The sequence below is a fragment of the Diadema setosum genome, chromosome 14 (assembly GCF_964275005.1).
Source record: "Diadema setosum chromosome 14, eeDiaSeto1, whole genome shotgun sequence".
NCBI classification, from domain to species: domain Eukaryota; kingdom Metazoa; phylum Echinodermata; class Echinoidea; order Diadematoida; family Diadematidae; genus Diadema; species Diadema setosum.
In genome coordinates this window covers 33929852-33943709 of record NC_092698.1, presented here as the reverse complement: position 1 = coordinate 33943709, position 13858 = coordinate 33929852, and the positions used below count along the sequence as shown (strand labels likewise).

General features: G+C 37.9%; 1 protein-coding gene across 1 annotated transcript; it reads left to right on the top strand.

The window, feature by feature from the left end:
* The first annotated feature begins 1047 nt into the window (after positions 1-1047).
* On the top strand, positions 1048-9848 carry LOC140237776 (bridging integrator 2-like). Its single transcript, XM_072317712.1, has 10 exons — positions 1048-1262; positions 1827-1956; positions 2623-2717; positions 3158-3250; positions 4653-4715; positions 5329-5376; positions 5937-6022; positions 6822-6897; positions 8589-9036; positions 9499-9848. Exons 1-10 carry the CDS (start codon positions 1224-1226, stop codon positions 9708-9710), a joined length of 1290 nt encoding a protein of 429 aa, XP_072173813.1. The 5' UTR covers positions 1048-1223; the 3' UTR covers positions 9711-9848.
* The last annotated feature ends 4010 nt before the right edge of the window (positions 9849-13858 follow it).

Genomic DNA, 13858 nt, shown 5'->3' with positions numbered 1-13858 from the left:
ATGTATATAATTATTATATATATATATAGAGAGAGAGAGAAAGAGAGAGAGAGAGACATACATGTACACACACAAATAAACTCTTGTGTGTATGACACATGTCAATTTTATTGTATGCATTTCTATATTAAATACCAATATACTCTCTCAATATTTTTAATCATTTATGTCCTTTTATTTCTCTGGCCATCTCTCTTTCTTTCTGATTTCTGAAGTTAAACCATGTCAAACACAACTGCACACCAAAATATGGCTTTGTTATTTTGCAGTTTCACTGCACTGTGTACATGCATCCAGAATGTGTTTACCAAGAAATGTGGTAAAGAAGTAAAATGTAAGTTGGAAGACGGCCATCATATCAAACCAATGAATGACGTGTGTGGCATTTTCATCTTTTCAATCAGAAAGTTTTGCACATTGTTTCCTAAGCCCCTTTCCCCTTGTTTTCCGTCTCATTTCTTTTCTGTTTTCATTTCGTCCTTTTATTCAAAACTCTACACATTCATATGTATGTATCATTTCCTCACAGTCGTGTCGCCTTATTTCTTTTTCTTTATTCTCCTCTTGTCTGTTTCTCTTCTTAAGAGGAGGGATTTTGCGAAAGGGATTTTTAGAGGACTCGATGAACAATAGCTACAGTTGTCATTACTACAGCCTGTACCCTATCAATCATGAACACGTAATACGAAATGAAAGTCGTCGTGATGCTGAATGCAATTTCAAGTTCACTAAGTGAGCTTTTATAAAATGGATTTTGTCGCTTCCCGTCATAGATGCATCGCGTGATACAAGATCACTGTCTTGTACTTTATGATACACCTGTGACAATGAATGCAAAGAATCACTCTCGGAAGCGTTTTATGACGCAACAAAGGGATGGGCGCGCAAACCCAATATAAGGACGCGCCTCATTCGGTAGTCCTGACAGTGTACAAAACGTATCTCTTGGTTGTCATGGGTACGTTAGGTGGCTCCAGCTAGCTAGCGCAATCTCAGAACTGTACTGTGTTGAAGAGAAACATTTTAATCCCCATGCAGCTGCAGCGGCCCATGCATTGGTATTTCACTGTATCTTACTCATGAAAGCCCAATAAATCAACTCACTGCATTATGCATAATCTTTTTTTAAGGATGTAATTCATTCCAGAACTGGACTTACAGTATAACTTTAACCAAACATTCTCTTTCATCTCAAAACGTGTAATACGCCGGTATCATCAGTCATGGCTCTAAGTTTTAACACTACAGGAAGCCCATACCAGGTAAGCCACAGAAAATTATCGTTTGCACAGCTTTTATTGCACTAAGAATTCCTACAGTACATTGTTTCTGTACGTCAGTTAGTGCAAGAAGTGTTGTTGCTTTCTTTTCTCTCTCTCTCTCTCTCTCTCTCTCTTTATATTCCTGCGTGTACGCTGTCATCTTCTTCAACCTTGTCGTCTTGATAGCCAATACGTGGAGTGGTCTCAAGACATTGATTTTCCTACATTTTGGACCTGCATGCCGTATGGTTTATTGTTCTCCTACATTTTGGACCTGCATGCCGTATGGTTTATTGTTCTCCTTACATGGATTAAGATCTCACCAGCTGTTGAAGCGGTATATCAGTCATTTGTATTCAAGTTACTGCAACCTCTATCACGCTTTGCGTTTTTCTTATATCAGATACGTTTAGAGATGTGTTTAGCACTGAGCGCCCTAAAAGTAGTGTTATCATTATCACCATTATTAGTTTGTCGTACTTAGTATTACGCGTGTATCTTTTTATTTTTTTATTTTTTTATGCTGATAGTGATACATTATCATTATCATCTTGTCTATGACAGCAACGACGAGTCGCTGGCGTCACCGGTGGCGACATTCTGTTCGAGGACTACCATTTTTCATTCAAGCAACAGATTTCCAAGGTCAATCAACTGAAAGAAGCCGTCAACAAATACTCGGCATCTCTGAAGGGTAAGTTTTGTCACGTGGTTCATTTCTTCCGAAGCAAAGAAAACACCATCACGCAACGGCAAATAAAAGTAAATAAAACGTCGGATGAACATAATTTGGGTGCTCACTTCCTATTTCGTTTGATATGTGTTGGTGGAGGGGACGAAATGTACGTAGAAATTTCATAATATTTCAAACTGTCGCTAGTTATATTTATCATGCCATGCATGACTTTGTTGATAAAATCACGCTTATGAAATGATACTTGACTCATCCACCGAATAAATTTGCAAAACAATGAATTGTGTTCATAATCACGAGGAGAAAATACTAAACCTGAAAAAGAATGAAGTACTTACAATGTATATGTAACATTCACAGGGAAAACACAGTGATGTGGTGATCGCGAGACAGCAGTAACTGCTCTCAAAAGTGGAGACGGGCAAATGGCTGTAGGTGTGATGAAATGGTGAAAGTATTGATGTACAAATATAAACAGGATGTGATATGAATAACGATGATCTCTTGAAACTTGAAATTTTTACGCGATCTATAATTCTCCAGTTATTTCTATCTTAAAAATAGTAAAAGTATTCAGAAGTTTTGGTACAATGCCATCATGATAATTTTAGAAAGCAAGATATCAAATGAAAATGAAATGTATCGGACTACATTGTTAAATCACAGAAACAAAGGTCACCCTGAAGAACGTAACAGACTGCTTGGCAGATTTCTACGAAGACTTCTGGCCACAACACAATGAATTCAAACTCGCTTTGAAGGTAAGACAACAGTATTTGTTGCTCTTGCCCATGCCGGAATATCTGTTGAAAGGAAAATGAAGTTGTTACCCCCCCCCCCCCCCACCCAAACCCTTGGACGTTCATTCTCTAAACAGTATTGCACGAATTTTCAATTCCTGCACTTTTTCGAATTAGCCTTACAGTTTATGAGAAATCTTTTGTTTGCTTGTTTGTTTCATTCGTTTGTTTTTGCGACATGTTGGTAACCTATATACCACTCAAGAAAGGAAAAACATGATTATAGAAAGGAAAAATAGTCTCTATTCTGGGTTCATTATTGGAGGTTTAGTCGTTCCGAACAATTAAGTGCCGAATATCAACTACGATGTCTGTAAATGCTGTGCCACGTCTTTCATTTAATAGATATATACATCTACTTGCGTAAATAATCATTATTTCTTCTTTGATTCCCTCATTAGGACAGTGACGCCATCTGGAATTTAATGACTCGCTACACCCACGAACTTCAAGAACCGGTGCGCCGCTTTGATCAGCTGGGAGTAGAGGCAGAGGTGCTGTAGACACATAAATATGATACGCAAAAAGCCGTTGAGGAATGGTGTCATAGGGATTGGTTCTCTCGCATACTGTATGTATCTGAGAGCTCATCTCCAGATAATTATTCAACGCGACAGAATTCTCTATAAGCCTATATGTGCGTGTAACCTGTTCAACTTTTTGCGACTTTTTTTTTTAATAGGAATTTGTATGATGTACATAATTAAACAGTCCTATATGCTGGTCTATCATGCTAGAATCAGTATCCTGTGGAGATAGTGGTGCAATAAGGTCTCTAGTGCAAAGAAAAAAGAAAGAAAGAAAAAAGATCTCTCATTATCCTTTTTTGGCATTTTATACGGATTTCAACCTACTGTGTATGTCCCGATGATAACGAGTTGTATACAGATTTGTTGTATATAAGAGTTTGTTGTCCTGTGACGTGACCACTGGTGACAGATTAGAATGATGTGCTATAATGGTGCGCTAATGTTTATCAAACTCTAAACTACCACGTTAATCTCAAACTCTCGGGCGCATTAGGGAAAAAACATGAGAAGATTGAGAGAGAGAGACGGAGAGACTTAGAGAGAAAGTGTGTGTGTGTGTGTGTGTGTGTGTGTGTGTGTGTGATAGAGAAAGAGTGTATCATATTTATGTGAGGGAGAGAGGAAAGCTGATTGACCTCTCTCAACATGACCTAGAATTTGATGTGATACACTATCTTTGAGTCTTAAAAAATTCCGAAGTATTGTAATTTCAACATGTTTAGGACTCTGTACAGCAAGCACAAAAATTGATGCTTTTAAATGGCATAAAGACAGTGAATTGTATATGTATTTCAAAAAGCTCTGAAATGGTAACTTTTTTTGGGAAAAAAAATCCTCCCGTGATGCCACATGATATTCGAATACTATGTCTTTGAATCATGCCTTTATTAACTCTTTCTCTGTCAACGAGTCGAATGTGCGCAATGATTTTACACACAAACCTGTAGTCACGAAATGAATGTGGTACGCAGGGGGTTAAACAAAACGGAAGGGGATTGAGTGCAACTATAACTGAAGAGTTTGGTCACAAAATGGGTTAAGCGCCATTTAAAAAACAAAATTAAGTGTAAGTCCATCCTTAAATCGAGCAACATATAAAACCTTTCCGGTGATACCTCACTTGTAACAAAACACGGAATACTCTTGCAAATGTATAATAAAAGCATTTCATATTTTCTTTTTGCTATTTTATGGAGTTTTAATCACAAATTATTATCTCAAATTGAATAAAAAGGATTTAACACGTTTTGCGGTCAAACTCTTCCAAGTATTGATGATATCAGATGATGGAAATCGTTTGTTTAATCTCTCAAGTTGTCTGTTTTTCTTATCTTTAATCCCATTTCATATTTCTTTATCTCCACAGAAATATCTCATCCGCACAGATACGAAACTAACGGAAGGAAGTTTGATCAACAGAGTAAGGGAGGTCAGTCTGTTATTCACTCACAATCCAATGAAGAATTTAGAAAAACCTTATCGAAAAATCACATTTAAGCCTCTTAATCTTTCATATTTAGAGTTTGACGCACGGATGACGATTCCGGGTTTCTACATTTCCTTAATTGCTTTCTATAATAGGACATGTTAACCGACTGCGGAATCAGCTTAGCTTGAAATTTTGCGCACTTTCATGATATAACCAGGGTAGCATGTCATGAAGCGTTTTGTCATAATTATGTATTTTTTTTCTGACAAATTGTTATAAGCTACAGAAATCCTTGCATCTGATTGCCCGAGAGCAAATTTGTCCGACAAATTTTGTCCGACAAAACGCTTTATGAAATGCACCCCCATGATAATGTTTTTGTTTTGTTTTGTTTTGTTTTGTTTTTGTCATTAGGTTTATAAACATGTTATAACGGTAGGCCTATACATAGCATTTTATCAAACGAAAAAAAAAAAGTAGTAAACTTTCGACGAGTGCACGAGGCGTTGGCTGTTGATAACAAGAATGTGATTCTATGAGTGTACCGCAGTCCAATGTCATACGTTGCAATATGTTAACTTTTGCGTTTTTGTTTCTGCCTTTTTAATCTTAGCATTCAACTAATTTGAGTCCCAGATTCACCGAAGACTTGCAGTCACAGGTATCAACTTCTGGACATTATATCACTGTTATACATAGACCTATATAGCATTAATCCTATATAAAAATCTAAGCACATTATTGTAATTGTTAATGATCGCAAATAGAAACATATTCAGAAACATATTGGGGTCGTTGCGATGCATGTTGCAAATAAGTCTCTTGATGAAAATGACGCTTAGTTGAGACTGCAGAAACATAAATATATCAACCAGATTGAAAGTTTTTTTTTTTCGGGTTCTCTTGCTATATCAAAACCGTTTACTAGTTTGTCGTAGACAGACATTTCCTTATGATTATGGCATCACAGTAATCTTCGATCACGATATACAGTAGAACCCTATAGTCCTAACATGGGAAATTTACAATGCTAACATTGTTCATAAACGAGTCACAGCTAGAGGGATAACGAGGTGTGTATTTTGAAGTTCAGCTGCCCTGTTGATTTCTTTTGTTTCAAAATACTGATGATCTCCGTTTTATGTGCAGATTATAGGGTCTTGAATATCATTAAATATGATGATTGATACATTGTCGCAAAACTTCATCTTCGTCATTCAGCTGCAGAGAGATTCCGAGGAACGGAGAGACAACTTGAAAAACGTCAACGATGAGATGGTGGATGATTTGGCGAAATTATTTGAACAGTATGTATGCTGGGCGACACGGATCTTTGACGTCGATAAAGATTTTTTTTTTTCCTCTGACATTTATGTTACTGCGCGTTGCGATGCAGGCAGTCATTAGATCCTTTACTGTGAGGACAAACTATAACGATCTATTCAGTGTACCTGTTTGTCTTTATAAGTTTTCACTATGTCAGAAAATCGTCAGGAATAGTATCAATGTATAAGAAAATTCAGCAGGAAACATAATCATTATGACCTCCGTTGTTAGAATACACACATGGGTTTAAGCCAGTTTATTCAGCACTTATGAATTGAATAAGGCAAAAAAAAAAATATGTTTGCAGCACTAAAAAGTTACATAGGGTAGCTCCTCCCCTTCTTTTGTTGATGTTGTTGTTGTTGTTGCTGTTGTTGTTAATCCAAGCACACAATTTAATGTCATTATGCATATGGTTCGGACAAACTCCTCCATAATAGCTTTGATAACTAGCTTTGATAACCCTTTGAGGACCGTCACATTTGTTCTGACATATACATAGGTCTATACCACCATACAAAGAAATTTATTGATATGTGTCATGGATGTTGACTCATTAGTCATTTTCACGTGGCATCGCATATTCCATGCACTTTGCTTTGAATAGTGCCCCTGAGTTTAACCCCAACACCTTGAACATACATGCATTTCATTCATATTTGAAAGTGATTGTAATACTAGCGATTGTTACATCAAAGCTATCCCACAGTACAAACACTGAGACTGTATAGCGCCAGAATTTTTCATGAAATACATTGAAAATAATTATTTCCTCAATAGACGCGGAGGCTTCGTCATTGACATTTTCAAATCCGTCTTTACGGCACATTACGACTTCTATTCGGAATCCGCAAAGGTATGTATAAACATTGTAGAGTCAGTTTGTTACGTACCTAGCTCAAGGAGGTTTAAGAGATGGAGTTCCAACTGGCTGTAATTATTCAAACAGTTGTCACTTTTCTATTGATGTACAAAAGAATTCCACAGGTGCATCTGTGCCTTTGGTGACGGGGTTTGATGCCGCCGTCTTGCTGAGCAATCTGAAGATTCATTTTGAACGTTAACTTAATGTTGGCTATATTTTGCTTGTTTATCTATTAAATGAAACGAAATCTCACTTAATGATAAAGCTCATTAAACAAAGGCCGATCCCTTCAAGAAATATGTGCAAAAGTGTAAATCAGAGCTGTATCATGTGAAAGTGTTTAAAACTGTACCCTCCCGGAAAGCCGGTTTTATCACTTTTCCACTTAATTCCTCCTAATAAAACTGATATGGAATAATCTTCGAGTATAGTTCTATATTAATAGATATATCAGATTAGTGGCCGGGCACGGCCAGTCGAGTAATTTTCATTTTCATTTCATCATTTTTTGCGCAATTTCTATTCGCGCATCCCCGTGTCTTTACCATTATATACCACCTATCTTTTATAAGTAGGGATGGCGAAAAGTAATTACCATCACAAAGACGTATTTTCGTTAGAAAGTGGCTGATGATTATGCAATGAGACATGTCATGAGTCAATTGTCTTCCTATCTGCGCGGCAGATCCAGTTTGCCACATGCTTCAAATACTTTCGAGTGGCGGCATCAAACGTGACTTCAAAGGAAATACGACAGTTGACTCCACTCTCTTGAACCTCCTTGCATGGCTCAACCTGTTTTCTGACTGGTGTCTCTTTAGAAAGAGTGATTCTCAAACTTTCATCATTCAGAGCTGTCTTGAATAATGCAAGTAACATGATCGCTTATAGTCAAACTTATACAGTCTTTGTGAGAGGGACCAGAACCATATTGTCCCTTGGGGATAGTAAACTTAAGCGGTGACTGGATTAAACGTAAAAAAAAAAAAAAAAAAACACACACACACACAAACACAAAACAGAGCTACCAAGTCACACGCATTCTGCGTGAGACTCAAGCATCTAGGGTCCGTCTCACGATCTCACGCATGGCACCCATTTTTCCCACGCATAGCTCAAAGGATTAAAGTGATAGTTGCAATTGAAGGTAATTTCCCTTTTGCCTTTCAAAATAAGTAAAAAATAGTTACTTATGCACCAGATCGCACCATTAAGAGCTAAAAATTGAAAAAGCTCCCTACCGGAGGAGAGAGGTTTCAACCTCCCCTCCCCCCCCCCCCTCCCCGCTCGGTCGCTTTGCTCCCTCGTTCGCATAAGACGCCGAGTCATGAAAATCTCACTCATAAAACTACTTTGAACTTGGCATCTTTGACAAAACCTAAAATGTATTAACCGTGTCAGTCAGAATTAGTCTCAATACAGTGACGGAAATCTTGAAATGTCTGTTTTACTCTTGAATGAGCACTAAACTGCCAATGTGCACTGACTGCACTTTCCAGGGCTAAAGATATTTTTGCCACCCTGTCCCCCCCCCCCCCCCAAAAAAAAAAAAAAAAAGTACCAGTAGATAATCATAAATTGATTGCAAAAAATTTCATTTACCCAAAGTTCCTCATTTAGAAGCATCTGAATACAATGAATGCATAAATTCATTCACTCCTCATATTTGTGCACTCATTCAGGTGTCGAAAGCGATCCTGGACATGGTGACCGCTCTGGAGAACACAAAGCTAGAGATGAGCGTCGGCCAGGGTAAGCACCGTCGGGTGGTGAGCACCAACAAACAACGCATCGGATGGCGTGAACTTAATCCAGCATCACAGCCACACAAAACCGCCACAAGTGGACCTCCGATGCCGCCTGTCATCGGCGGTACCGCCTATGTCGCACCAAAGCCAACAGGAGGCACATTGCCAGGCTCTGTTGCTGTAACGCCGCCGGACGGCTTTGGAGTCAAGGCTAATCTTCCAGCAGGAGGGGCTAAAGGTGCATCTCTGGGGGGCAGCGCTATGAATCGCTTCAATGCATCAAGTGGCCAAAACACGCCGAAGCCAATGTCCACGTCCAAGAAGGGACCCGCCTCATCATCCTTCGACATGAAAAATACAAGTGGATTATCACAACATCCAAGTAAGTTGACGCAACCGTCTGACATAAATTCCAGTCAGAAGTTTATATCATGTATGCAGCTCACAAGGGACAATTATCTATTCCTCAGAACAAATACCAAAAACATAGATTGTGATCACGACAATGGTAGCTCACCATCATCAGCTGTACATACCTGTATAACGTACATGATCTTAAAAGCATTATCATAACTCACTCTATGTTCTGTTTTCAGTAGTGGTTGATAGTTTTTGTTTTTGTTTTCAAATGCAAGTATTAGTTTGAATGTGATTGTTGGAATAAAAAACAGGATCTAAGCTTAATATCCTCACATAGTAACAATAAAGATAGCAGTGACAATTGGTATAATGGCAAGATGCCCCAGGCAACAAAGGACCAGCCCCTTGTCCATTGCATACCAGGCACCCATCGTTATCGTCATCAGCAATAATGATGTCACCTCTCTTGCGATCTTTCTCACAGAACGCACCCCGCCACCACGCTTCACGAACAAGCCACCTTCGTCCTCTACGGCACCGTCACCCTCCCATCCAAGATCGGCTTTCAAAACTAAAAACAACTCGGCGATTTCACGTGGAGCAAAGACCAACTTTGCCGGCGGGGGCAAACGACCCGATGGGCATGGTTTCGGCACGAAGTTAACTCGTGACGCCACTGGGAGAATAGTACTGTGACAGACGCCACGGCGAGGGGCTTGAAACCAAACTGAGCAAGCCGTATCAACCATACCCGACGCTGATGGTCTTTGCTGCCATGAAACTGTTCAAACTTGCTGGGCAACTTCTGTAAATAAAGCACAAGTATGACAGCCATGCTAACGTAGAAGGAAGTGTTTTTCCTGTTTTTCAAAGCTTTATCGACTTTTTCCTCAGTCCTGTGTTCCTGGAAATGGAACACAGGACTGAAAGTGTAACAGTCAATTCATGGGGGGGGGGGGGGGAGGAGGAGGGGTACCCATTCTGACCTTGGGGATGGTCAAGTTAAAATTTACAGCTGTACGTTTCAGAACACAGGAATCTGTAACATTGATATTCAATGATTTCATACAGTGCATTTTGTGTGGAGAATATTTGCTCCAAACCGAAATTAATGTAATTTTGTACTACATGCATAGCGTGAGAGACAGAAAGGAAGACAATATTTTGTGACAAACATGCTATCACGTTGACTCATTCATAAACATGCACATTACACACATAACTTGTAATGAAAAATGGTTTAATAGTATGTACATTTACACACAGTATACAATAGATCAACGCTCTCTATAGCTCCACTGAACGCTTTATACACGTATAGGTCATCACAAGCTAGCCTATTATATTACATTCACGCTGACGGGAGAAGCTTACAATAGCTCTGATATCAGATTTAGTATACACAACATACACACGGATTGCCAGATTTACAATGCACTTCTGTTTTGTTTGTTTTTTCAATGTACAATACACTTTGTTACAAGAAAGATATATAAATAGTTCATAGAAAGTAACATCTAGTAAGTTCCTTTGATACAAAATAAGAGATATTTTACAACTTAGACACTCATATGTTGACTTTAAGTTGTCAATAGAGGTTACATTCCCCCATCATTTTCAATCGCATTTCAAGGAAACTGATATAATAAGTAACTCATATATGCAGAGGACTAACAATATACTAGTATATAATTTTGTGATGGTCTGATTGTCTGAATGGTTATTATAAAAGATGTAGAGACCATCAAAAAAGTTTACCTGCAAATGATATTCCTACTGGGCTTGCATATTCACTACATCATGAATATTGGGGAACTATGAAAACAAGTAAGCTGTGTTAATTACCGACTGCCTAATACATGTCACATAAAGTAATGACAAATTATATAACCGAGGGGAAATGTGCACATCAAATCAGAAAAATATGGAACCTCATACATACAAACATGGACAATCGCAAGTTGTTTTGTATCCTGTATCTTCACATAAAAGCAGTGGTAGCAGAGTAACTACAAATCACTGATTTCAATACATATTTTGTGAACTACTCAATTCATTACGTGCAATTCAACTCGATTCAACTCAGCCAGCAGATTGCTTGTTCACAAGCATAAAGCACACACTAGTTTTGAAAATAGCATAAACACACCTTCTTCCCCAAAATAAGAATTGATAAAATCATAAATTGATAAAATACACGAGCAATAACAGATTAAAATACAATTGATACAGTTCTGCAAGACAAATCCCTCAATGGGAAAAAATGGGGTAATAGTTGTTGTCTTGGGTTAAATTTTGTGCAGACATCAATTTTGGCCCATTTGAGGATACATTACAATTGACAATTGGCTTTTTGCATGTCTCTTCCGAACACTCTAAAATCAGCACATAGGCAAGCTTGCAGTACCCACCTATAAAAATCACCATACCCATTTTAGCAAGGAGGTATCACACACTATACCTCCTTGATGTTAGTAAGAGGATGCATCTCACTGAAGACTATCAACTTCAATACATTTTTCAAGCATAATATTCAAGGGTCACAGGAACCCCAGACAAATTTGTGTGAAAACTGGCACAACTATACTCCACTGCCTCAAGATCACCACATGGAGATTTGCTGAAAGAGGATATCTAGACAGAAAGTACATTTCATAAAGCACTCTTTAAACAGTTCTGTATAATTTAACTAAGATGGAGAAAAGTACCGATGGCATTTAAAAATTAACATCATGAACATGGATGCACGGTTACTCCAAATTAAAGTTGAACTGTCTGAGCTGAAGGATCTCCCGCTGGCTCAAAAAAAAAAAAAAAAAAAAAAAAAAATCAGGTTTTGCATTACAGTAATTTTAAATTTAATTAATCTTTAATTTGTCCAACAAGGGCTAGGTGTGATTTACATCTTACTCACAAGTTGAATTATTATATGGTAGAATTAATAGCAAATTAACAAAAAAAAAAAAAGGTTTGTCAATATCAGTAACAGTGTCTTACAACCAAAAAGTGCATCCCAACACTCCAAATATACACTGATAAGCTATCAAGGCTTTTTACCACCTCAAACAAAATTATTCTTCAATTGCAACAATCATTTGCATATTTCTGTACATTGTGATGACCTTCCTTGCCACATACACATGGATTCATAAAGACCTAAACAGGAGGTACTTGGGCTCTTTTGTCTTTTTTTATTACTTATTTCTACTACCAGCACTTACATCCACTGAACTGCACACATGACATTTCTGTCACAGTCAAATGTCAGCAGCTGGACATGATGGTGTACTTTACAGAAGTATCTTTTTCTTCAGTCTATATTAGTAATGTATTGAGTGCAACACATTAAAACTGTCTACCAGCTCAAATCTAAGTCACATGAGGTTACCTCATCGTATGTGCGTACATGTATTTCCAAATTTTGCCCCCTCCTGACAACAGAAAGCAGAAGAACAGAAACATACACATGTACACGCTCATGAGCAACTTCTTTCAAGATTTAGGCAGGTTGGTCACACCATGATTTTTAATTTGCTGTGAATCTGGCTTCATTTTGTCACCGAGGACCATACTCTGAGCAAGCCTTTGAGCACAGCTGCATCTAAGAGAATACCAAGACGGATCAAATACTACCTGTTTTTCTCCAATATCCTATGATTTTGTTTTCTTGCACAGAACACAGCTTCCCGCATCACAGAAATAATAGGATGAGATTAAAGGGGCCGAATTTTACACTGAACTGGCAGTCTAGTTACAACATGCTCCTACAAAGATTACCACCAACAGAATCATCCCTTTCAAGTACTTACTCACAGTGGCTCTATTTAAAAGTTTGCTCCACAGCAGGAGCACCAGTATGCAAATGTTGTGAGTCACATAACATAACGAGTCAAAACCAAAAAGACAAAATTATGTACAATCGTGCTTAAAATTACTGTGATCAATACGAATAAAACATAAGCATTAAATTGGTAATCACCTACCTACTGCACAATGAAAATCAAGCCAACCAAATTAGACGAGAAACCAACAAGAAATTACATGCCCAATGTACAGTTACACAATTACAGAAAAGAAAAAAAAAATCACAACTTCTTTGCATAGCTGACTTGTTTCAACAAAGATTGGCTCACATAATACTGGTGACAATTAAACCTCATGGAGAACTTCAAATCAATGCATGCATTTTCTTCTCAGTAATTTCTGTACCACATATGACTGACTTCCACCCTTTATTATAACAAAGATATCTTCCTAGATCATTTACGACGGCTACCTCATTCTAGCACAGCGAGTAGTTTGCACAATGGGTTGATATGATGTGGGAGCTGATATTAAACACAGATTTTTTTTGGCAGATACACAACAGTTAAACACTTGTTTGAAGATGCAAGGGTCTGTCAAGTAATCAAGTAATTTGACAGGAAAGTGATAAATTGAGAATGATGCCAGATTTATCAGCAAACCAGACCGAAAAAAGAACAAATACACAGATTCTAGGCTATATGTTTTCTCTCTTTCTGCCTGTCTTTTCTTTTCTTCATATAATCAGCCATTAACGGTGTGTTGTATATGCTATACATTTTAATAGCAAGTCTGATTTTTTGGCGAATCGGGACTTCCCGACAATTTTGTGAGTGTTTAAATTTGTCATCATGGAGTACAGAAATGAATGGAGAAATGTATACATGCATGTCATGTTCATGTCGGGATCAGAGTGAATATTTTCATGTGTTGTTAAATTCACAAATAGCATTCTGACTCCCGAATAGCACGTGACTCGCGAAATTCACAAAAATATAAATCACGCGAAATGTACAGTGTATACAGTATGTCAATGCTCA

Bases quoted from the DNA above. Each gene is read 5' to 3' on its own strand.
- LOC140237776 (XM_072317712.1), top strand. From the start codon at position 1,224: ATGGCTCTAAGTTTTAACACTACAGGAAGCCCATACCAG. The intron at 1,263-1,826 runs GTAAGCCACAGA...TGTCTATGACAG, and splicing joins CTACAGGAAGCCCATACCAG to CAACGACGAGTCGCTGGCGT. The intron at 9,037-9,498 runs GTAAGTTGACGC...TCTTTCTCACAG, and splicing joins TGGATTATCACAACATCCAA to AACGCACCCCGCCACCACGC.